Genomic DNA, 27,027 nt, shown 5'->3' with positions numbered 1-27,027 from the left:
AACCTGCATCATTTACCAACCAAACGCGGAAATCCAGTTTAAAGAAATACATCACCCAAAAATGAAACTCTGCTGAAAATTTACTTATCCTCGGGCCATCCAAAATGTAGATGAGTTTCTTCATCTAAACAGATTCAGAGAAATGTAGCGTTACATCACTTGCTGAATGGGAGACCAAACAGCTGATAAAAATGTCACAAACTTTAACTCCAGTCCATCAATTAACATCTTGTGAAGAGGAAAGGCTGGGTGTTTGTAAGAAACAAATCCATCATCGAGAAGTTTTTAACTTTAGATTGTTGCATACAAATACATTATGAGCCCTGTATCCATAATATTTCTTTCTCCACTTACACGTCATCTTGTCTGAATCAAGAGAGAAATATACTCAAGCACCTTTTTTTCATGTGAAAACACGAACGCAGTTCAAATATGTCAGTGGATTTTGATGTGTGACTTTTTCACCGGAGAATCTTTATTATGGATTATATAATGCTTTAATTGAATTATGGACAGTTAAACGATAAAATGATGGATTTTATTGTAGATTTACAATTCACAAGCGATTCATTGATGGAATGGAGTTGTGTGGATTATTATGATGTTTTTATCAGATGTTTGGACTCTAATTCTGATGGCACCCATTCACTACAAAGGATCCATTGTTGAGCAAATGATGTAAATGTCTCCAAGTCTTTTCTGATGAAGAAAAAAAACCCGAATCTAATTAAAAATTTTGGTTAAACCATTCCTTTAGCTAGTTGCTAAATAGAAATCAAGTACAAATACATGACATTATCTTTTTTACTAGTACACATAATTTGGCCATATAAGCACTATACATGTAAGAAAAGCTCAATGAAGTACCATTTCATTTCCTTTGCTCATTTACCTACATATAATGGCATCCGTACGAACAGGTGTTCACCCCACCTCTGGAGATGCCTCGGTAAAGGCTGATGATGATGATGATGATGAAAAGAGTCCTTTGCTCTAATGAAAGCCACAGTGCTCTAATGTCTAAAACAGGTTGGAGGGTAAGTAAGGATCATGCACCCTGTGGAGCCCAGCACAGCGCCGGTAAATACTCGCATTATTGTTCTCGGGGTGAGCCTGGGCTAATGTTGATTGGCTATGTTTGTGCTGATGTGCCATTTCCCATCTGGTTAGCCTTGTTTCCCAGCTCACTTTGATGGTAAGCCAACAATGACGGGGGCCTGCGTTCTCTCATGCCTGGAAGAGCACGTTTTGAAAACCAGGGCCAAGATGCTGTGCGTCTCGAGCCGCCTTCATTGTTTCAATTCGGATATATTTGTGTGCTGTAAAATCGCATCAGCACAACGGCAGTAATGCTCATTGACTGGGATTACGACAAATGCTTTCCTGAAAAACACTAACTATGTTTTTAACACAGTGGCCACTCAAAAGAAACAGTGCGCTGCTCCCAAATGTGACTATGAAAAATGGCACTTTCAAATGAATGTTCCATGTTTGCTGTAAACAAACATTTTTTCGAGAGCAGCAGCAGTCCTTACGTGTTTGGAGTGTGTCTGTGCCGTATGTGGCTGTTCTCATTTTAAATGCTCTCTAAACTGTGCCTGTGATGCTACTCGAGGCAAACAGAAAAGCAACTGAAGCCCCAAACTGAAAGAAAAGGTGAAACATGAACATTTGTGTGAAACACACAGGATAGAACTAATCAGAAAAAAAAAAAAATTAGTTATGTATAACCTCTCAGGGCTTTACAAAATACAAACTCGAAACTGGTGAAAGCACAGCATGATGTAAAGTTATAAGCACATTGCACAAAAACAAAAACATAAGGGAGGAGGATAAAAACACACATAAGACACACACTTTCCCTGTCACACACACTGGCTGGAGGCGTTGATAGGACTTTAGGACTTCAGGGAAGAATGGCGGAAGAATGAATGTGGAAGAGAGCAATGCTTATCACTGAACTGCAGCACTTCTCAGAAGGAACTCGAGGAATGTTCTAGAAGCACAAGTGCAAAGTGACTTTGGAGGGAATGGAGGAAAGTAGACAGCTGAACTAATGAAAGTGTCCTTTTACAGCACTGCTCTGCCTTATATATTCAACATTAATCTTTCTTTCTTTTCGTTAAATCAAATATTAGTTATATATTCATAATATAATTTATTATTATGAAAATATATTATACAAAATTGTTTCAGATTATACACCAAATTTTAAATATTTGAAAATGCAATTATAGTAATACGACATACTATCTTATTTCTGTGGAAATGTTTGGTCCACTGAAAAATTCAGTGTACTGTCAGTACATGCCCGGAATCCATTTTTATGAAACATCACAAGTTGTGCATATTTCTTCAGGGTCAGTGAGTTGAGAATGAGCACATGCCAGAGCATGTTAAATGGTCAGCAAACACAGCCCTTCTTGAAGGCCAAGTCGATTCCAAACACGTCAAGAAGGACTGTGAAAAGCCTCTTAATTCTGAACAAAAGACCGTCTGTGTGTCTCTCAGTCCTTTAGAGTGAATATATAAAATCCAAAAATGATTAAGGATGTTACGATCAGAATAAATCATTTTCATTAAAGCTATAATATCTGAACAATGTGATGGCACAAAGATGATGTGTGTTTGGAATCTGCCGGTAGATGCAGACAGCCAAATAGTTTTTCAGCATAATATTTTTGTCGATGCAGAAAAATATTGAGTCCTGAGGCTTTGAAGACTGTACAAACTTTGTCCTTACGGACTTCCCTCAGCCCATTACAAGAAAGGCTGTGAAAGAGGATTTGTTAATGAGCTCGAGTACTAACAGACCCATTTTTAATCAGAAATGTTTCATTCTCTTTTAAATGCATCCATTGAAAGGATTATGTACTGTATACTGTTAACCATTTCCTCTCCAGCTGGACTGAAGAAATACATATGAACGACAGCTGGCCTTTTGCAATGGGTGCCTAAATTTAGAAATCCTTAGAAATCACTTTCATATTTCTTTTAAAATCAGTCAAGATAGTTAGATGTTACAGTATATCTGATGATATACGATCACTGTACATACAATCGTTCTTCATCTCCTCTCTAGGCCTGCCTCAGCAATTTGAGTTCACCTCCGCCTTAAACCTATGATTCCATGAAGACCAGTATCTCCATCGGTTTATTGACAATCCACAAACTGAATACAGATGAAGGGCTTAAGTGTCCCTCATTATGGTTACATGGAGCCTGTGCTCTTTAGGAAGCTGGCTTAAAGTTCAAGTACTGCAATCTCTTTACCAACAGCACCAGTGGGTTCTATTAATCCGCTCCAGTAGCAGGATGGTGCAAAATACAAATACTTTTGAAATTTCAATTTAATTTTTGAATTTAAACTGAGGTAGCTGAAATATAATTTTGTATTGTATATAAACGTTCACATAACATTTGGGCTATTTACAAAAACATGAGATATGAATTTATATGTACTACTGTTCAAAATTTGGTTTTTGAATAGCAATATTACTGGTACTACACTTTTTTTGTTGTTTTGAAAGAAATAATACTTAAGGATGATTATTTTGATCAAAAGTGACTGCAAGTACATTTATAATGTTACAAAATATCTCAGTTTCAAAGAAATGCTGTTAATACACACACACACACACACACAGTACCTGTTTTCAACATGAAGACGAATAAAGGCTGGTGTAATGACATGAATAGCATTTTAAAATCTATTAAAATAACAGTTTTAATATATTAATTTAATCAATCCAACCCTAAAATGTTATTCAAACTATGAATTAATATGCCTGAAAAGACATGTTGGAATAAGATTTTCCAGTTAAATTTAATGAGTGTACCAAATGAAAATTTACATGCATAATAAGTCTAAAAATGGAGGCAAATACTGTTTGAAACTTGTGCTTATCAAAAGGAGCTCTTGTCTAATATTTCTTGCAAAATTCAAAAAGATTCTTCCTCACTTAAAATAACACCGATGTCTCTTTTAAAAACAAAACACATATTGTGTGATGACAGGTCCTGGAACTTCACAACAAACCTCTCAGGATGAAGTCTATACAGGTAGACTTGACACTACAGTGAATGTCACACTATTTAAGTTCCCCAACAGCTCATTAAACTAACATGAGGTTCTGACTCAAAACAGGTCATATTTGGGCTATAATTTCACATGGCAGTCTGAGTGGAAGTGATTATTTATAATTTCATTGCCACCCCTCCCATAGCTTTGGCTCCTAAAGGACACTTTAGCAGAAATCCTTTAATTAATGTATCGAGGGCTTTGGAAGAACAGGGATGTCGGGATGTCTGACTCAAAGAGGCAAATTAAAAGCAACGAAGTGCAGAAGGCATGTAGCGTCTGACATTGAAGCCATGCAGCATTGATGTCATTACATATGGAGACTACATCAATATAAGAGAAGATGAAAAAAAAAAAAAAAAAAACCTTCAAGCATTGCTAACAACTAGTGAACATTCACACAGCATTTCAGCAACCTGCTTGTGTGTCTATGTGTGTGTCAGTGAATGAGCTCCACTGAAAACTGCTGTACGTATGAAAGCAATCGCACTGCTGGAATCCATCGGCCTTATACTGTGACAGCAGGGAGCGGAGTCAAGGTGGAAGAGGAGATGGTCGAAAAGAGGCAAATATACAGTGGAATGACAGAGGCCCGAAACACAGGGGGCAACATCTCAAAGGCCATTGTACACCATCTCCAGCTGGAGCACTTGACATTTAAACTAGGGTCTGAAAATCCCAAAGCAAAGGCTCAACATATCTTGAGATTTGTGTAAGGGTGCTTGAATGAAAACATCAGCATGATTCAACATTAAGCGTGGAGCCTCCGCAGGGCTGACATTTGCATTTAAAGACATAAGTAGTAATCCCTGAGATATCTCTCATCCCTACGAACAAGATATGCAGAGATTCGAAAGGTGTCACATTCGATAATGTAGGAATGAAGGCATATCCTACCAAATTTTCAGCACAAAAGCATGCACAAAAAGATTTTTAATCAAAGAGCCCAAAATATCACATTTCAATTATCATTGTTTAATTAGGTTTTTATTTCTTCTTTTTTTTTTCATGTATTCTGATGGGAAAAAATTAAATAAGGTCTATAAAACTTTTTAGCGTATAACAGTATGCAGTATACAAATTATTAATATTAGGCTATTTAAAAGTAACAGAAAATGACTGATAAAGACAATCACTGGTTAGTTACATCGCATTTAAGTCATTTGAATGAATCGGTTGAGTGTATGATTCAGTGATTCACTTATAAAGACAGTTGCTTGTGTCGTTCCTGAATTAATGAATTTTGAATGAATCACTCAATGATTTACTCATAGAGATGGAGACTTTTAGAGACTTTTTGCCACTTCCTGGAGCAACAATGTTCTACTATTAATTGATATGTAAGGCATCAAGGAGATAGCATACTCAACTATGACAATAAGGAAGTCAATGAGAAACAAACTGATTGATTACCAACATTATTCAAAATCTGCTTCGTACATACACTGAGGTTATTATTTAAGATACGTATTATTCTGCAAACTAAATTAGTATTAGTTTCCCCCTCTTTAGCTTAATGTATTTACCTCTTTAAGCGTACTGCACTATCACTGGATTTTTCTACAGAAAACAGGATGTGGTTAAATATTAATTTATATTTTTGTGTTGGACTCGGTTCGATCATTCAAGAACCTACTTTTTTTGTACATACAGTGGGGCTCGAAAGTTTGGGAACCCCTTGCAGAATCTGTGAAAATGCGAGTCATTTTGAAAAAATTAGAGAGATCATACTAAATGCATGTTATTTTTTATTTAGTACTGTCCTGAGTAAGATATTGTACATAAAATATATTAACATTTAGTCCAAAGACAGAAAAATTGCTGAAATTATTAAAATAACCCCACTCAAAAGTTTGGGAACCCTTGGTACTGTGTGTGGTCACCTGATGATCCTCGACTGGCTTTCTGTTTTGTGATGGTTGTGCATGAGTCCCTTGTTTGTTCTGAACAGTTAAACTGAGCAGCGTTCTTCAGAGAAATCTTTAAGGTCCTGCAGATTCTTCAGTTTTCCAGCATCTTTGCATATTTGAACCCTTTCCAGCAGTGACTTTATGATTTTGAGATGCATCTTTTCAGACTGAGGACATTTGAGGGACTCAAACACAACTATTTAAAAAGATTCAAACATTCACTGATGCTCCAGAAGGAAACAAGATGCATTAAGGGCTGGGGGGTGAAAACTTTTGGAATTTGAAGTTCAAGGTAAATTGTACTTAATTTGTGTACCGGGAAACATACAAGTATCTTCTGTTGCTTACGAAGGGCAGAACTAAATGGAAAAAAAAATTATTTCAACAAAATAAGACAAATTTGGCCATCTTCATCGTGTTCTTAATGCATCTTGTTTCCTTCTGGAGCATCAGTGAATGTTTGAATCTTTTTAAATAGTTGTGTTTGAGTCCCTCAAATGTCCTCAGTGTGAAAAGATGCAAAAGTCACTGCTGGAAAGGGTTCAAATATGCAAAGATGCTGGAAAACTGAAGAATCTGCAGGACCTTAAAGATTTTTCTGAAGACTGCTGCTCAGTTTAACTGTTCAGAACAAACAAGGGACTCATGCACAACCATCACAAAACAGAAAGACAGTCGAGGATCATCAGGTAACAGCACACAGTATTAAGAGCCAAGGGTTCCCAAACTTTTGAGTGGGGTTATTTTAATAATTTCAGCGATTTTTTTGTCTTGTGGACTAAATGTTAATATCTTTTATGTACAATATCTTACTCAAGACAGAACTAAATAAAATATAACATGCATTTAGTATGATCTCTCTTATTTTTTGAAAATTACTCATATTTTCACAGATTCTGCAAGGGGTGCCCAAACTTTCGAGCCCCACTGTATATATTTTATGTATATCTGACATTAAGATCTAGTTAATGTTTGTATAGATCCAATTAAGCAGTATCAGTCGCTACTGAATATTATAATTATGCCACTAGAAGCTACAATGAGCAGCTGTGCACTCCTTTATAATACGTACACAATAGATAATAACAGCCTGTGGGGTCTCAGCGGTGGGGTGAAGCAACTAAACACACAGACTTAAGGAAAGTCACAAATGAATGTAAATAATGGGTCAAATTACACCTTGCACCTCATGCGTCTAATTTCCAGAACAAACTAAATTTCTCGGGTGTGAGAAACAAGGGTGACAATGTAAAGTGTAGGAGGACAGACAGATCCTCGGCATCTTGAAGATGACCTGATCTGAGAAAACTTTAACAAGCCCACGAATGTGACTGCTAGAAATCAAATTACTACAGAAATCTATGCACGGTCATGGCCGGCGCCTTACTGATGTAGAATGGCCATTTTTTGACAGGTTTTAAGAGGTGAGGCACTAGTTCCTGTCACCACTCGCTCAAAACTGCACTGCAACGAAAAGCTAATTAGCCAAGAAGCCTCGTCGAAAATGAAAAGGGAGTGTTTTTCATTCCTAATTAGTGGTCGTATCAGCAAAGTAATTTAAGAAATGCCAAATGTCACCACAGGGCAGCTGGGAAAAAAAAGGGTGATGCTGTGAGTTCTGGGCTACTAGAATAGAGGAAAGTTTATCCTTTATTACAAAAAAAAAACACATTACTTAGGAGTGCAGCCCTTTACTTTATGCAACCACCAGCGATAATTAAGCCTGCCAAATCTGTGGAACTTCTGAAAAATGTCAAATGTTCTCTTGGTAATTAGAGGGATTTGCGTCTTACCGCAAACTAGCAGCGAAACCCTTTTATTCCTTCAGACGTTCACTCATGCTTGTGTTGGGGTGTGATTTCTCTATTGTTCTTACTGGGCTCTTTTCGTTTGCTTCATCTTTGATTCTACTACTTAGTTTATTATGTTATTAAACACTGCAGTGCACCGACGGACAGGGGTGTAAAGTGGATGCACACAGTGTGATTTGTCGTCTTTTGCGATTGTTGCTTGTCAGATTGTATGATACCATCTCAGTGTGATCTTGGTGAAAAGCAAAGACAGAATGTATGACATCAATGATTTTGTATTTCAGATTATTCGGTATATTGACATTAATGAAATAATACCCTTGTGCTTATGTTATGATTGAAATAACGAGGTGCAGTTTGCACAGTAGACAATTTTGCATTTAAAACGTGAGATACCTCTCTGGACATGGACAGTATACCATACACACAGCTTCAATGGAGGGACTGAGAACTCTCAGACTAAATCTAAAATATCTTAAACTGTGTTCTGAAGATGAACCGAGGTCTTACGGAACGTCATGAGGGTGTCATTAATGACATAATTTTCATTTTTGGGTGAACTAACCCTTTAAGCAATGCATTTTTAGAACCATGTCCGAGAACCTGAAAATGACGTTTTTCCAAATGTGTAAAAAAAAAAAAACTAAACAAATGTGTACAAAAAAAAAAAACAATAATGCTTTAAAATGCTTTTACCGGAAAGACTCGATCCTATATCACAAGTCTTTTTTTCCCAACTGCAAATATAAATATGCACATTAAAAAAAAAGAAAATGTACTTCGTAAAAATAAACAATTTGTCTATGGAGAGAAAATTATAATAAAAATAATAATTAAAAAAAACATTCAAACATAATTTGTATGTAAAACATTGACAGCCTAGATATCTATAAAGTTCAAAAGTTACTTTATTATTCAGCCACTCACTTTTGTGCTTTCCAGGAGAAATGGAAAATTAATTTTAATCTTACAAAATTAAATCCAAAAGACTCAGAACTCCTTCTGAGTGTGCTGCAGTAAAAGACAAAATACATACTTGCATTACATATTTGAGATTAGGAATATCAGATATTTATCTATTACCAAGATGTGTCTCCATAGAAATAGGAATACGAAGTGTTCTAAAATAGTTCACATTAAAATACATAATCATATATATGTGTGTGTGTGTGTGTGTGTGTGTGTGTAGGCAAGTAACCATGCACTCTAATTAAATATTTTTTTTTTGCAAGCAACATATAGCCTATATCAGTCATGTATTTTATGATATAGTAGATATTTTACAAGTGACAGATTTTTTCCTGAAGGGCTCTAAAAAGCGTGAAATTGACTTTTTTTTCCTGTCTGCCGCCTTTGACGTCACAGCTCATACGCTGGAAAGATAGTTGGTAAGGGCTTGGGACTTGGCATGTTATTCTGATAATAACCATATTCTGAATTTTTTTACTTTAAATAACATTAATGGGACACATATCTAATCAGTAAATACAAGTTTTACTAAAGTTTACACAATGTTAGAATACATAAATAAAAATAAATAATCTGCTGGTACAGGATTCTGCCAATAACCTCCTTCTTGGCAATGGCCTAGAGTCTGGAAACTGACTGACGGCTGGCTCTGTGGCTCTGCGGACAAATGTATCTCGAAGATGAGCGCGAATGTGTTTCCAGACACCTGCTGCTGACATCATAATTACAACTCCACCTGCTCATCTTCTCCCCCTTACTAGCTATTGATCGGCCTTCATAGTTGAGACACATGCATTCTGGTCTGTTCTCACAAAAACACAAAGCCAGTGTCATTATAGCACTGAAAGTGCATCAAACCTTTTAACAAGACCAATAATATTATTTATAGAACCTCACTTATACTTAAACAATACCACAGTAGCTTTGTGACAACAATATTAAATCATGATGCAATTATATATAGTCATTATAACTCTCTCCCTCAGCCAGTCTTAGGCCTTTCAAAGTCTGTTAAAGCATATGAATTCTGATGATAGGTTGTTATTTCCTCTGTGGAGTGAAAGTGATTCCAAAAACTTTTCCAGCCTTATTAGATTTGCAGGTACAGAGGGAAATGGCTACAGGACGCAAATAGCTGGAACAAAGTAATCCTCGTCTAACATCGTTCAAGGCATGAGTCCAAACCCTTCACAACAAAACTATAAAAAGTCCCATTCAAATAAAGTAATATTTTAAAAGCTCACAGGAGATCACATTAGCCTTCAGCTTTGTGTCATGAACCACCGTTAAATCACGTGACACACACCATGTGACATGGATGGTTAACTCCCCCAGTTAAGCATTCTGGGTGAAAAATAACTCTTGAGCAATCTCAAATATGCAAAGTGATGATGAATCTTAATTACAAAGGCCATAAGCTTTCCTAATATCAGCATTCACAGCACGCACAGTCAACCAGATAAAGTGAAGGGCCGTAACTCAAAATTTGGTTTTAAATCTTGCTGGACTAGAACAAATGATCTCAAGGTGCCTTTGGCCCAGGTAAAACTGATGAAGTTGCATCCTGCATATCTCAAACTCTGTGGACACAAGCTACCAAAATAGCACACACTAATTTAAAATGTTTGCCATTTTAATTAGATTGCGCTCTGAGATTGCGTTATCTGATGAACTTACAGGGGCGTCGTGATTCAGAGACGTTTAAGCTGGAACAGAGTAGAGAAGGGTTACATAACGAAATTTGTTTCGCACAACTAGTTTAAACAGGTTATTGTGGTGATTCAATACAGATGGTGGCTGAATGGCACCTGGAACTTGAAATAGCAACACTACAAAGAAACCCGCTCAGTGGGAAAGCTCTTTATGCTTTATTAAATAGGATACATTTCTAAGAATTACAGTTTGCTTGGGGCATCTAGTATTTTAAATGTAGCAAAACATCTCAGCTTCTGTTGACTGTATGTCATAGTCACGAGCACTTTATGATATTAATACTGTAGTGCAAGGAATTCTGGGACAAACTGGGTTTATGAATTTATGGAATCATGTAATATGACAACCCGGTAAGCAGCTGCATCCTCCGCCGAAGCCAGAAGCCTAGGAACGAAAGGTCAAGGGGTCAAGCTACTCCAGATCTCCATCCAGCTGTGTCCTCTAGCCGACGACAGGTATCGGTGTCGTTCTTCCTTCATTAACGTCCGCTACAAAAATTTCCCTCCGTCATATTTCCAATGCGAACTCAAAGAGATATTATTTATATCTGCTGTCTACGAAAGGGAAACAACATATGTGACGGGAACTGGAGGGATAAAAGCGTAAATGAGCTTTGAGGAAATTGGCAGAGAGGCTCAGCATGAGGCAGCCCCGATTCAAGGGAACCCAGATCACACTGACAGTTATTTTCCCCTCAAACAAGAGGCCCACCATGAGAAGCGGCCGTGAACAAGCCTCCCTTGTGAAACAATGAGGCCTCAAATATATCACTGACTATATTAAACGCATCTCTGCTGAAAACAATGAGGCAGAAAGAATCAGACGGGGAAAGCAAACGGCGCATACGACCTTCTCGCAAATTGTACATGGCAAAAGGTCAAACGTATAACGCCGCACACTCCCACCTCCTCTGAATCACCGCCATTGTCGTTGAGGGATGGTGACTCCTCTCTGTCAAGCCAATGCACTTCAGAACCGACTTTGATGTCATTTCTTCATTCACAGAAGCTGACCCATAAAAAGCCTGGCTCTGGACCGTGGTCATGGACATTCTGATGAGGGCAGAAGTCTAGGTCCAACTTGTCTAGGAAATTTGCCAGTCTTCTGGTAAAAATAGCACTGTACAGCCACACACAGGCATACATATGGATTCATTGGATTTAATTAAGGCAAGCCTATATCAACTGAATGCTTTTGAATAGCCAGTGGTGGACAAAATATATTTGAGTTAAAAGAAAGATACTCTGGCAAAACATTAATCCAGTAAATGTATTTCTCTAAAATGTCTACTTAGTTTTACTTTTGACTTACTAGTTTCTTACTTTTGAATGTACTTGAATATCAAAATGAATTATTGCTATCTGATATACTTCATTCAAAATACTTAAAGAGACATGATTCTAAAGTCCCTGTCACACATATAGGATAGAGCTTATTTTATTGAAAAGAATCATAAAGTGCATACATTAGAACTATTAATTTACAGTTGTATCCAAGTTGGGTAATGAGATCTACCAGTTATTGATATTTCAATAGTTTATAATAGTAGCAAGTATCCATACATAGGTCAAAACAGCAGCCCACCTCAAAGATACATACAGATTTCAGAACCTCATTTACAATTACAGTGTCAGGAGTATTTGACATTTTTATCAGATGTGTTATGATGAAACCAGTTAAATCGTACAGTGCAATGCTTGTAAATCTTACTATCATGTCCACAGATTACCTTTTGAAAGTCCTTACCTTTGCAACCAGATGAACCAGACAGTCATGTCTGGCCACATAAAGTCTTTTATAATTGTAGCATCCGTTTAGTATATAAGCAACCATTTCATTGTCCTGCTGAGTTGTATGTAATATACAGTAAAGTAGGGTTAGTGCTTTGATGGATACCATTTGGCCAAATTATACTTTGTTGGAAGACACTGTAATCTTGCTTTGATCATGAATATTAGAATGTTATCTGAGACTGAGAAGTTTGTCAGAACAGAATGAGACAATGAATGGTTGGAAAATTGAAATAATACAAGTTTTCCTTGCAATCTGAGACCTGTCCAGTGCTGTCCGTTGTGGGTCACACAAACACTTTTTTACATTTATCTTCATATTGCATTACTGCATTTAAACCAGAGTTAAAGTGAGATATCAACTGCAAAATCAAGTTTAAAATTTAAAAAGCATTATTAATTCGGTTCTAAATGGGGCATAACCTCTGTAAAAAGTCAGATATTACATTTTAAATGTAGTAATGTAAATGTTTTCCGAAATGAAAATAGACTATAGAGTAAATTACTGGGGGAAAAAAAATACATTCCTCCCTTGAATCTAGCATGTCTCAAAAGCAAGCAGCTCCTGGATACTGCAGCAGTACAGATGTATTCCAGCATGATAAAAACAAAGACCGCTTCTCTCTTTTTTTGATACTGCGGCTGTAGCAGCAGTTTGTAAATGTGTTTGTGAATGTTTATAGGTGTGTATGGACTGAGCAACTCTGTCACAACAGGTAGTGGTGAGAATGAGTTGCAAAAACAGACAGCTCCACACCTCTGCTCCTGATCCTTCGTGACAGACACAGGGCTCCAATCAGACCATGTTTCCAACACTGCTGTCACCCTGGAAGCCTTTCACTTCTTTGAGGTCAGAAAAAACGCTTCAGTATGACTGTATATTCTACAATAAAGCTTTGTCTCTTTTTGTAGCAGATCAACTTAGTGTGTCGAAATAAAATCACTTGTGAAGTGCTTCATGCACTGAAAGTAATGAGGTCGGGACCATAGATCACACTGATGAAATAGTTAGTGCCCCCTGCTGGCTTTCACCAACCGACACCGACCCTACCACTGACATGACTTAAAAGGCTGGCATGAACGCAGATGTTTTGAAGATGAAATAATAGTATAGATATGTAATATTCATTAAAATGCAGCATGTTGTAATAATGCCTAGGATGGTATTAACACCATCTGACAATCCCATCCGTAATTCACTAATGAATTGCATAAGACTTCTGTACTTGAAGCAGCCTTAAAGGTGTATCCCAAAATGTTGTTTTCCGAAGTTTGACCTTTAGGGATTTCGGGCAATTTCCCTAGACACATAATAATTAAAATGCAAAATGAGGTTGGGTATATATGCTATTTTTATTATGTGCACACCACCAAGTAAAAACTTGTTAAGCCAATAAAATGGACTTTCAACATAACTTTCAACTCTGTTGAATGTTACTAAGATATCAGAAGTCTGTGTGAAATATCTTTTTTTTTTATCTAGAAATCTATGTAATGACATGTTTGTGGAATATCCCCTTCATATGTTCATATGTATGTATGTGTGGATGCATATGCATTTACAGCAGCCTACTTTATAGACAAAATATTGCCTGTTACATGGTGTATATTTTATCCATCAATGAAGTTACAAACAAAGCCACAGTAAATAGTTTCACTTCTCCGATCATCTTCCTGAATGAATCAGTGCTACCAACTGATTTAGTGAATAATTCAATGACTAATAATTCAATAATTTAATTCCAGAATGAATTAGTGATTTTAAATAATTGTGTGAAGGAATGATTCAATGAGTCACTCATTATACAGTCACTTGTTGCCACCTACTGGTTTATCGACTTAACCAGAAGAATGATTTTTAAAATTATAAATTGTAATGCAAAAATAATGCAAAACAGTTTCATATCACTAACAAATATTTATGGTTGGTAAATGAACAAAGTTAGCAGATTTGACATTGTTAATTATCTTCAATAAAAAATAAAGTGAAATACAATTTCATAGCCGTAAGTTTACTCGGCATTAGCAAATCTGAAAATATGCAAATAATTTTTTTCAGCAAGAATAACGTAAAATGCATTTCCTTGCCAATAATGAATACGTGCAGCTGTAAAATTCACTCACCATTTTATTGGCAAGGTTTGGTAAAATGTTCATTTTTGCACCCTACTTACACTGCATATTTTATTTTATTCATTCATTCATTTTTAATAGGCCTAACCACAAAGCCTGATATCAAAGCTTCTTAAAATGACCCTTAAAAGATCCCCACAAGGAACAACTTGTATTCCAACTACCTCTTCTCTTGTCCACTAATTTAAAACAATCCCTTCTGAAAGGCATCCATCTGTCAGTGTTTTTTACTACAAGCTGTTTAACACTTCAGATGTAGTCAAGTACAAGTCAAGAGACAAAAGTAATAATATTAATAATTCCTTACATTTATATAGTGCTTTTCTAAGCACTCAAAGTGCTTTACATTGTCAGGGGGTATCTCCTCATCCACCACCAGTGTGCAGCATCCACCTGGATGATGCGACGGCAGCCATATTGCGCCAGATTGCCCACCACACACCAGCTTATTGGTGGAGAGGAGACAGAGTGATGAAGCCAATCAGCAGATATGGTGATTGTTAGGAGGCCATGATGGTCAGAGGATGCTGAGGTCACACCTCTACTCTTTTTGAAAGACATCCTGGGATTTGTAATGGGACACACACACACCAAACAGGTTGAGCACCCACTGCTGGCCTCACTAGCACCTCTTCCAGCAGCAACCTAGTTTTCCCAGGAGGTCTCCCATCCAGGTACTGACCAAGCTCAATCCTGCTTAGTCCTGGGAAAACTATAGGTGATCCACTGAACATTCAAGCAAAACTCTGTTATTGTGAGAAGATCACTCCAACTACCGATCAATTCTGCTTAGGGCGGGAGAAAAGGTGACACATATCCAAGTAGCAACAGTATCGTCTGCAGCAGAAGCACAGATCTTCAATCTGATATAACATATTCCCCTCCAAGGTATTTATGTCCCTTTATGTCCTATGCATGTGACCACCAATAAAGAGAAACCATCTAATTGGAGCCATTTCATTGAGGCTGCTCAATTTCCCACAAGACGTAATTCCAACCTGAGGGCAGTGTGCCATTTGTTACTTGACAGGAAACACTACAGAACATGTTAGACGACAAGCCTCATGGGTTCTAGAAATCACGGCCTCAACGGCTGCTAGAAATCTTCCTATAAGTGCTGCATATTCATACAAATAACCCTAAACATGGTTTTTGTAGAAGAGGAGTTCCTAAAATCTATTTGACTGCAGACATCTGGGGACTTTAATGACCCTGTTCTGCACCTGGCTCTACAGCAGCATGCTTTGCTCATGGAGATTAAAAGCCTCTTTCAGGCGTGCCAGAGAAGAGGCAGTGTTACGCAGCGGCAAACTGTAACATGCTGGATTTTACACTTGTAAGATAGGGCACTGATCCCAAGTATGATGCCTCTTCCAGCTGTTAATCCATCCCCTAAGGACTTGTCCTCAGTGGGTCCATATGTTCACCACTGGGTATACATATTTGGCTTAGCTGGTGATCTGTGGTCAGTTTATAGCAACTAATTTGAAAAACAAATGCGATTAAATAGGTTGTAGCCAGCCAGGCAAACTTAGTTTGTGATAGGGCAGGTTAACCACAACAGCCTTAGACTAATATATTAGGTTTTCTCCTAAATTTTGATTTATTAAGCAGTCTTTCAGAATAAACAAACTGAAATAGTCCTACTGTTTTGTGAAATTGGATATGGTATAATTTACGGAAATAAACAAGACTTTGAAACAAGACTTTTCTGCTCTATTATTGAGGACCAATTGTTTCCATTTTTTGACAGTCAGTCAATTTGTTTTCACTTCCGGTTGCTTAAGCAGGAAACAGAAAAGTTAAAGCTGTCGTTAGTAGATCCTAAAACACAGAAATTGTCTATACAGAATTTAAATTTTAATTAATGTCCTAGATATGGCCCATATAGCATCCTTTTTCATCCTCCAAATCTTTATTGCTCCATTTTATCAAACTACTTCATTTGAATTATGCATAAATGTACTTAAACATTTAATACTGGATTGTTCGACTTCAAAGCCTGTAGCTGAACTTTTTATATCACTATCAAAACATCAGCAAACTCAAAAAAAAATTATAATATTATTTTTTTCCCCATGAATTCTCGAATGATCCCACAATGTTCTCCCATTCCAGTTACGCCCTGCTGGTTTTCCTTATATCAGAAAATGTGCCTTTGCTGCAAGAAGCGAGATGAAGCACATTTATAAAAATCTACCACCTGGATTCCTGCAGAGCAACTGGCTTCCAGAACAGTGGATTTTTAATTCAGCGCCTGTAGAAATAATGTTCATAATTACGTTTTGTCATAAGGCCTGCTGATCCTAAACCATGAAGCATATATCTACTGACCACATCCCTGCTAGGTGGAAAAATGCTTAAACCAGCCTAAAATGGTCTCCCAGGCTGGTCGTGCTGGACGAGTTTGCTGGCTTAAAATGGAGATAATCATCTCAACTAGGCTAGGAGATCAGCAAGACCATGTTAAACCACCTAAGACGAGCCAACTATCTTAAACTGGTTTAAGATTGTGTGTGTGTGTGTGTGTGTGTGTGTGTGTGTGTGTCTTATGAATTAAAGTCTAATATACAGTATGTTCATACCAAGAGTTTATGTATTTACTAAAATACACTAAACAACTGGATGTCGGAATGACTCACTGAATAGCGCGCGTGCTCTCTATCTAGCAGTAAGTCAGTGATGTGAGGTCTAGATCGCATTAATTATCCTCGGGATCTCGTCACACTGCCACCACGCGACGGGTTATCGGCCAACAAGACTGCATCTCGCACACTTTACGGACACCGGTACTGCTGTTTATCCATATCTCTCCAGTCCAACTAGGAAACACATCAAACCCTTTTCAGTATTCATTCCGCGTAACTACATAGGCTTCTCGATACGCTAAGCGTCTAATCAAGATCATAGAAAAATAAACGGGCTGTTAATATCCTATCTGATTATATTTATAAAATAATGAGTTACAACGAATAGATTAGATTTGTGCTGGCGGTACTGTTCTTATAAACCGTTTAGCATCAGATGAATCAGCTCTGATGCAAATTAAAATGCTAGGCAGGTGGTAATGACCAAGATACATCAGGCAGAAGTGCTGCCCAGGGGCTGCCTCCACCCCACTAAATTCAATCAAACTACAAAGGTTTTTTTTTTCTTCTTTCTTTCTTTCTTTCTTTTTTTTTTTTTTTTTTTTTTTTTTACCAGAAATCTAACAATTAGCACGTTTCTAAAACTTCACTTCTAAAAGCCTTATAATTTCCGTATCCCACTAAGAATCACCGAGATGAAAGCTCACACCAAGCCTCCTCCAAATAAATCCACTGAAAACGTCGAGGATGCTTCAACCCTGTGTGTGATGTTATGCTGTTTGTATGGAGACGGCGTGCAACAGTTAAAACGTCCAAATCAAGGCTGATCAATAGGCGTCCAGGCGCGTCAATTCCATCGCGAGATGCTGGGTGAGATGGTACCCTGACAAGTGTAAGGTCGAAATCCTACGTGCCACACGTTATCCAGCATGTTCTTGACTACTTATAGACTAACACATGTGTCAATGGTGCATTTTGTTGGCTGTATATCAACTAGCCATACCATAAGGAATCGTGATTCGCGTTCCATCTCCAGCCCATATTGAGCTGCGTTACCCGAAAAGAAGCTCCCGAAACACGCGTTCATTTGAGAATCGGTAATTAGCCGTTCCCTAATAGCGGTTATTTGAAAACACCCTGCGTGCTGTTAATATGTAAAACAGCTCGGATAAAATCTCTGAACGCCCTTACATTACTTTGTGATCCATCACTTAATGACCACAAGCAACTCACGTATCCGCTCGAGCATACTGCAAGAATATTTATTGAGTCCTCGCTCAATGCCTGCATTGAGTAAATGCGCTTCTCTTCTCAAGCCTTTGCTGCACGGTTGGCTCTCCTCTCCCTACATCCACTCCAAGCTCGTTCCCATGCATATACACTGATGCAAAACCTCCGAAATAACTCCTCGAGACTGATGACTTACCTCGCACGCATGTGACCATCATAAAAAATATCAGATTCCAAAATGTAACTCCAGTTTTAATCCCCATTTTCTTAGCTTGGGAGTCCACCGGACCACATCTAATACATCCTCTCTTGAAAACGGACAGGAATCCCGTTGCTCTGACGCTGTGCCCCTCTGTGTCATCTATGTTCATATTCACATGAAGGTGGTAGATCTTTCCCTCAGCCAGAAGCGGAGCGGATCGCGGTGTGGCTCGAAGTGAACGGTGATGCTGGGATCCCACAGCAACCTTGACTAGGACTCAACCATCTCGCCAAAAGGGGCCAAACTCTCTGCGCTGGGTTTTCGCTCACTGACTCCTATTCACTGCTATTCACTGATATTCAGTGGATTAACTGTGTGATCTCACCGTTTCATCATTACTAAAATAAAATATTTAGTGCTTTTATAGGTAAATGAATGAATAATGAAGCACCTGTCCTGAGGCGGGATGGGGTTGGGTTTTGGATAAGACAAAAAGCGATCTGAGCTGGTTTACTGGTCCACTGATCTGGGCAAGCTGGTCTACTAGATGATTTTATCCAGCAAGGTTTTTTTTTTTTTTTTTTTTTACCAGCTAAATTAGATGTAAACCAGGACTATTAGACTGGGAGACTCATCCAGCTAAGACCATCAAACCACCTATATATATATATATATATATATATATATATATATATATATATATATATATATATATATATATATATATATATATATATATATATATTACATTATTATTATTTATATATACAATTTTTTTTTAAATAGATCATACGGTTGCAAATGCTACACTGGCATGGTTTATTATTTACCATTTGGGTTTTTAATGCAACATTTGTCGAATTTATTTATTTATTTTCATGAAGGCACAAACAATCCATTGGCCAGGCACATATAAATACATAACAGTATACTTAATTTAATGGAAACTATTCTATCATCATTTAAAATCTATTCCATGTTTAATTCAGTCCAACATGCTGCAGATGTATTACAATTTAATTTGATTGGATTTTAGTCAAGGTTTTTTTTTATTTTATTTTTTCATCATGTAACACGAGAATCTTGAGGCCAGTGTAATCTTGCTTGCTTTACCAGTCTAGCATTAATATTATAATTATTTCCAACGAAAGGCATTTTTATTAGAAGTTGTCAGTGAATGTGAGCTCTCAGGCTGGGTGATTGCACTATAGAAGGACACTCCTGCCATCTACAGGCTAAACACCCAGTCAAATTTCATCCTCAGAGGCACGCAGACAACTGGCATTCCCTCCCTCTCCCCAACCCCCTCACATTCCCACATGCCTGAAACACAACACACACACACACGCACACACACACGGACACAAACACGCACACACACAAACACGCACACACACGCACACACACTTTGGAAACTATACACATATTATGGAAAACGAAAGAGGTTTCAAGGGATTTCATTTACCTCAAACATCCATCTCACCATCATCCAAACCAACACTTCAGTCACAACTAGTACTCGTTTTTCTCCACTTTGAAGTCATTAACAAGTAATTCTCAACAAGTTGGAGCCTAAGACCAATATTTAGCACATAATGTCAAAAAATTAAGAATGAAGATAGAAATTACCACCTTTTTCCATGCATAACAATAAAACTGTCCAAGGTGCTGAAGTCTCTGACACAGCACATTTGAAATTACAGTAGAAATATAGACAGACACTGTTGCAATGCTTATTTATAGATATTTTTAATTCTGTAAGTTAAGATATTATTATAGATATGTTTGTTTATTTAACGTTTATTTATTTAATATATGCTGATACTGTATGCATTATTTTCATATAATAAGGTGTTCTATGTTATCTTATATGCTCTTTTTAAATAAAGAAGAGAGCCTGAGCAATATGAATAGCCGAAATGTCGAATTAAGGAAATATTCAACAAAGTCATTCATCCAATTTTTTAGCCACTACATGCTCTCAAGCACTAATTGGATGGTGCAATTCCATCCTCATTAGTCCTGCAGATCCACACCCCTCTGAACAAAGGAAAGGGCAATAAATCATATAGTCATAGGCATAAGCATATAACCTTTACTCATCGCAGTCTCTCAATGACAGGATCAGGAGAGAGAGGAAGATGGTGGAAAATCCACCAGAGAATGAATCATGACTGCACCTCATCAAATCCACATTTCTCCTCTGCTTTGAGTACAAGAGACTAACCTTCTTCTCCCTCCTTCCTCCAACACAGCAAATTAAAATCCAGTTAAAGTCCCTTAAATACCAGATTGGCTCAATACGACTGGAAATTTGGGGAATGATATCTCTGGACTCTAAAGGCATTCAGTTAGAACTCATAAACAGTTTTAATGTATGTTGTCTGCCAGTCTTTAGATACCAGTATGTCTGAACTGTAAATGAGAGTGGTTTATATTAGCCATGGCGATATTAGAAGCACTATATGATTAGTTCCATATCATTTAGCCAAAAAGTTTAATCCAAAGTCACTTAGCGTATACTAATGGCTCTGTCTAGAGCACTAGATCAAGGACACAGTTGAGATTCAGTGCAACTCTTCTTGGATCAAGCTTACAAACTTTGCTTGACAAACCTTCATCTTCAGGTTGTAGGATTTATCTGAATCTTTAAAAGTAAAAGGGGCTTTTAAAAATAACAAATTCTGGTTGAAATAAAATAGCTTGATGTACTATATAAACATACTGTATGCAAGTTTATGAAAACATTCTTTCTAGTCCAAAAAGACCATCTGTTGAAATGAAGCTGGAAGATTCAGTCCAACATAACTGGATTTCTGTTTGTAGACAGATGAATACATAACATATGACAATGACACCTATTCAGTGTCCAGCAACTTGGGCCAAAAGTAAGATGTTATTATTCCAGTTAACTAGAAGTTGGACAAATGCTGTGTTGTTTCTGGCTCAGAGCCGATGTTTATTTTTAACAAGTACTCTGATAATTTCAGTCCAGCCTTTAACAGTTTGTGCAGCACATTTCAGCACATATTGTTTTGTGAACCTGCAAAGAGGCTGTTAGTGAAGACTAGGGTTGCACTAACTATACTTGACCTGACAGCCAAAAAAACTTTTAAAAGTACCAAAAACTGCCTGTTTAAGGCAGTGGGAGGTATGATAACTTTGACTACAAAAAAAATAAAATAAAATAAATTGTATTGATTTAATATCAAAAGTTCACAAGACATAAGTTATAGACTAAACAACAACCATACTACTACTACTACTACTAATATTAATAATAAAAAAGCATACTTACCCAAATGTTTCCTTTTTCCATGATTATCGAAAGACACTGATGAGTAATAAAAGTAGAAGATCAGTCAATGCCAGTCTTCAAAGTATCACCTTTACTTGTTTTCTGTACATTGCTTGCTCTCAAAGCATCACACCAGAGCAACTTCCAAGTTCAATGAACAATGAGATACAGAAACATCTGCTTAAAAAGGCTCATGGTCATTTGAGGAGATGCAATGCATCAATCCAGCCCTGAGGCTCAAAGATGGGTTATTCTTATGACTTGAAAAGTGACCTCATTTGCACACTTCATTAAGTCATGAGCACAGCTTCGAGGTGTTAGAGAGTTTCTCAGCTTGTTATTTATTGTATGTCGACACTCCCTGTGGCCCCCCACCCTGCTCTTGGGATTTACTGCTGGGTGAGAGCAATGAGCGCACCCGTCTGAAGCACTGTTGAGCTTCAGGCCCTTCAGGCTCTTATCCATCATATCTGGGGGACACGTGCATGATGGAGGGCATCAGCTCTGTCACACCTGCCATTCAGATTCATTAGCAGTAGATAGAGGCTGAACATGGCAACCTTTCAAAGTACAAAGTACTTTTTTGCAGTTAGCCCAGTATTTAAATTAAATGACAAATGTGACTTCAGTGTGAATGGAACATAGTTGTAGCCCCTGGATTGTATTGTGGGGCTTATTTTCTGTAACTCTTTTTTCTTCTGTTTATTTTTTGTCATCTTAATGCAACATTTATTATGAATGTATTTCATTCATCTAAATTTTTTTACTTTTTTATGTAGTTTAATTTTCCATTGTTGCTTAATATAATATTATTTTTTATTAGTATATTTTATGTAATATATTTACTAATTTACATGTTATTTAAAATGATCAAGTAAATCTAGAAAATGCAAATCTAGTAAAATTCACAGATAAAGAGGACATGAGGTTTGGATAATGGAAATGTAAAAGTATAAAATTTCATAGTATTATTTAATAATATAGTTCAAAGTAAAATTCTGATTTTCTTTATTTATTCAATTGCTTGATCATTTGTTTGACTAATTGGATTATGCTTTCAGCTGTGACAGTGTGAACTAATTTTTACTTAAAAAAACAATTATATATGTGTGTGTGTGTGTGTGTGTAAATTTTGTAATGTGCTTAAATATTAAAAGAAAGAAAGAAAGAGATAAATTACAGTTTCATTGGTACTGGCCATTAGTAAGCATGTGGTCACTCACTGGGGAAATAGCAGATTTTAACTTTACCATTAGGTTGTCCATCAAGACTCTGTATAATGGCTTGAACTGTGAGCACAATATTTTAGATTGAATCATAAAGCCTGCATGCAAGGAATATGAATTAAGTTATTGATTCCCCATGAATGAAATGACATTCCTCTAGTGTTGTCCTAATGTTCACTATCAGAATAAAACACACAGAAAGAGAAGACATTAGATAAAAGGAAAGAGCGTGAGGACAAAAGAGGGTGTCATTCATCATGCCCAACACTAAATGCTTTTGTATTCCATGTTTAGAAACTCGCAGATTTGTGGGCTGGTAGCAGAAGTTGACAATGATGTGTGGCACTGTGAGATCTGCTGAGGCAGAGCACTGTTTCTAGATCGTTTCCCCCTCCACTCCATAGAAAAGGGCTCTAAGAAGAAGTAATGATGGCAGTCTAGGGTGAGTTCACTGCCTGACTAATGTCTTGTTGAATGCCTAAAAGTGTCAGGGCTTTAACATCACACCCATCAATTCTTCCTTACCCTCCTGTGGCAAAAGCCATAGATCCGCCACTGTTAGGAGAGACAACGGCATCAAAAGACAGACGTGACAGACAGGAGAAGAGGAAAGAATTGTCTGACTTTGACAGAATAAAATTGAAATTTTGCTCTCCCTGAGCCCGGACTTAAAATACTGCTTACCAAACCTTCCCTTTAGCAACTGTTGCAATGCTTAATATTATCCAGCTTTTCCTACTTCCTAATGTGAGTGGAGATCCTGTGTGTTTGATTAGCAATCTGTATATTGAAAACAGACCCATTTTCTATATACATTATAGTATAGTATAGTATAGTATAGTATAGTATAGTATAGTATAGTATAGATAGATAGATAAACATATGCAATATCTTCTTGCATATTACAATTCAAAATTACTCTGTAAAAAAAAAAAAAACAAAAAAAAAAAAGTTGATGCTGTCCACTTTGCATTGCCAGCCAGAAGTTATTAGATGTTCGCAATCCATAATTAATTTGAATATGTCAATTAAAGAAAATTGCCCCTTAATTAACCATGTGCTGGTGAGAAAACCAGTGGCTCAGCAATCAGAAAGAAACCTAAATATACCCCAGACCCTTTGGGCTTGTCAAACTGATGGAATAATTATATCTGGAGTGGAAGGGAAGGCTATCTCCAGCAGCGTCTACAGTAGCTCTCACAACACACATCGAGCTTGTGGGTGTGAAAAGTTTCAGTTCAGAGGTGAGGGCTAGCATTCAAGGAAATTGCTCTCTGCTCAGGAGGTACATTCTGATTCAGCCGCTTCTGCATCTGGGCCACGCTTTTAAATAAAACAACCGGTGTGTTCAGTATTTCACATTACAGACCCCAGATGAGAAATCATTTTTCATCAAAGAGTGAGTTTTAACTTTTATCCTCCGGGCCTATTTTTTCTTTATTTATAAAGTTTGGCTGATACGACAAGTCTCACTGCTCCCGAGACCTTGACTGACCCTGCGTGAGAAAGGAAATTTAGAGGCATAACAGCAAATGTGAATATGAAAGTATGCGCAACTCAGTAGATGAGGTCATCACAGCCCCATGGTAAACAAAAGCACATCGCAAAGTTAAATGAGTGCACAAATGCAGCCTCTGATATTGCAAACAAAGCCATTGCTGTTGTATTAATCTTTGATGAATGTCAAGTAATGTGACACTGCTGAATTTCTCACAGAAAGTATATTTCGGTGAGCCCTGAACCATTTATTCCTTGTCTGTGTCATCTGCAGAGACGGGAAACTTTTGATGAATGACCAAAGTTCCTTTGCTAATGGTGTAACTGGGCCGTACAAGATCCTACACATCCTATTGTGTCTCTAACAGTCAGAGTCATTGTTTGATTGCACAGAGAGGAATTATGGAGGCTTTGCAAACCAGTTTAGGGATGTTTTGGTCTCTAAGAAGATTTTCATTTGGACCGACCATGTCTTTCTTCAACTAGCCATTGATCTATTGATGTGACTAAACAGTGTTTCAGCTAAAGGATTCAAATGTCATATGGAATCAATCATAATTACACAGTGACTTTCAACATGCATTTGTTCAGTGCCTCTGCTTTGATTCTACAAGAATGGATATTAAACCAATATTCAAAGATTCATCAAAGTCAATGGACTGCATTACAGCAGACAGAGTTAATGCTAAGTATTATTTAACAGAGTGTGACGCACATGCCCAAACATGAAATGTAAAAGTTTACTGGGGTTAAGCGATATTACCACATTAATGTATGGTAAAGCGCTCTGCTAGGATTTCCTTTCTTTTTTACATTTCCATTTGCTTTTCACATGTATCAGGGAAACGTTTTAACCTGACAAACAAACGTCATTAAAAAAAATATATTATATATATATATATATATATATATATATATATATATATATATATATATATATATATATATATATATATATATATATATATATATATATATATAGACACACACACACACACACACACACACACACAACAACCTTTAAATCATAATACTGTATACATGCAATCTCACAAATGAAGTATGGGTACTGTCTTTAACACTAAAACATTCTCTGGGCAGTTGCTCAGATGTCTTAGAGCCTTGGAACAGTCATTGTTTATATGCTTTAAGTTCCTATTGTTACTAGTAAAATTGGTCCCAACAGATCACGTTCTACATTCTTGTGCACCCACGGTTCCTTACTGCCTTTTTATTTGTTTGCTATTATTCCAGTTTTTTCGCCATTGTTACCAAGGAGACTTGGCTATTGTTCAGTGTGTTTAAATCCTTCCAAACTCTCAGTACAGCTGAGACACCGTTACTGTCCCTATACGCTGGTTAACACAAGGCAAGAGACAACATAAAGCCATGCTTGTTAGATAAAAAAACAATTCACCCATTTACTCACCCTGATGTTATCTCAAATATCTATGATTTTCTACGATAAAAGTGAGTGAAGAGCTATCAAGCTCCAAAAATGAAAATAAAACACCTTAATAGTATAAAAGTAATCTAGTAAATGACTTGCACTACTTTTTCCCTAAAGGGTGCACTATTTTCCTTAGTCTTCTGTATAAGAAACTGTTTTTACGACATGCATTTTAGCCTGTGCTTCACACAAACCTTTTGCAACTGGTTAAAATGGGTTTTATATCAACACAGTAAATGGGTTTTCTAGTACCCATTTACTGTATCTGTTTAAAAAGAGAGCAACAAACACATTATTCAGCTTTTTGTTTTTTATAGAAGAAAGCATGCTCCTCTTTCCAGCTTGAGTAGTTGGGATAGTCTTCAGCATCCGTGAGACCACAGGACGCACAATTTGGAAAATGCAAGAATGGATTGAAGAACAAAGTCCTACTGGTTTGATATGAGGGTGAGAAATTATGACAGAATATGCATTTTTTGGGTGAACTATTCTTTTAAAGGTTAAGAGATGATAACATGTAAGACAACACTCTTACTGCAGAGTTTCTTGAGGCAGTTCACAAGTATGAGCGACCACAGTTTATGTAGATTCATCTGCGTGACATTAGACATGCTGGCCAAGCCTCACAAGCTGTTAAACAACATGGCTTTGTCCTTTCATTCTCAGCAATGAGGTTATAACAGCCAGAACTGGACGGAGAGCCAGAAAGAGTGTTTGAATATTCATTAAACTGGTCATTAGACAGCTGGCTTGGCTTCTTACGAACCAATCAGACCTAATGAATTTGATGTGCAGAGCCTCAGTTTTCAAGAAGGCCCCACACTGAGAGGGAGGAGACTCCAAGCAGAGGAGATTATATGAGGCTGAATGAGAGCAATTGAGAGTGAAAGGAGAATGAGTTAAATCGCAGAAGACTATTTTGTCTGTTGTGTATTAATGAAAAGATTAACATGTTCACTGCCTGAATCAGGCAACAAAAAATTTGTAGAATAATGAATAGGAACATTAAACAGTGCAAAAGTGGTGGTTTGAACAGCATGTGAAATCAAAACAAGTGTGATATAAGCAATATATAAATTTGTTCGGCCTGAATTCTGGCCAATAGAGATGCTAAATGCATTTATATAAT

The 27,027-nt window shown here is 37.1% G+C and overlaps 1 protein-coding gene across 6 annotated transcripts in view; it reads right to left on the bottom strand.

Annotated features, from left to right (window-relative positions):
* csmd3b (CUB and Sushi multiple domains 3b) overlaps positions 1-18,890 on the bottom strand; it is a 373,951-nt gene extending 355,061 nt beyond the window's left edge. For all 6 annotated transcript variants that reach the window (XM_026288598.1, XM_026288599.1, XM_026288600.1 and 3 more), the window contains exon 1: positions 18,422-18,890. In XM_026288598.1, the coding sequence (XP_026144383.1) occupies positions 18,422-18,596 (175 nt within the window). In that variant the 5' untranslated portion in view covers positions 18,597-18,890. The remainder of the gene's footprint in view (positions 1-18,421) is intronic.
* Between the last annotated feature and the right edge of the window lie 8,137 nt (positions 18,891-27,027).

The sequence above is a fragment of the Carassius auratus genome, chromosome 19, assembly GCF_003368295.1.
Source record: "Carassius auratus strain Wakin chromosome 19, ASM336829v1, whole genome shotgun sequence".
NCBI classification, from domain to species: Eukaryota; Metazoa; Chordata; class Actinopteri; order Cypriniformes; family Cyprinidae; genus Carassius; species Carassius auratus.
The sequence above is the reverse complement of the archived record's forward strand: the minus strand, read 5'-3'. Positions and strand labels throughout refer to the sequence as shown.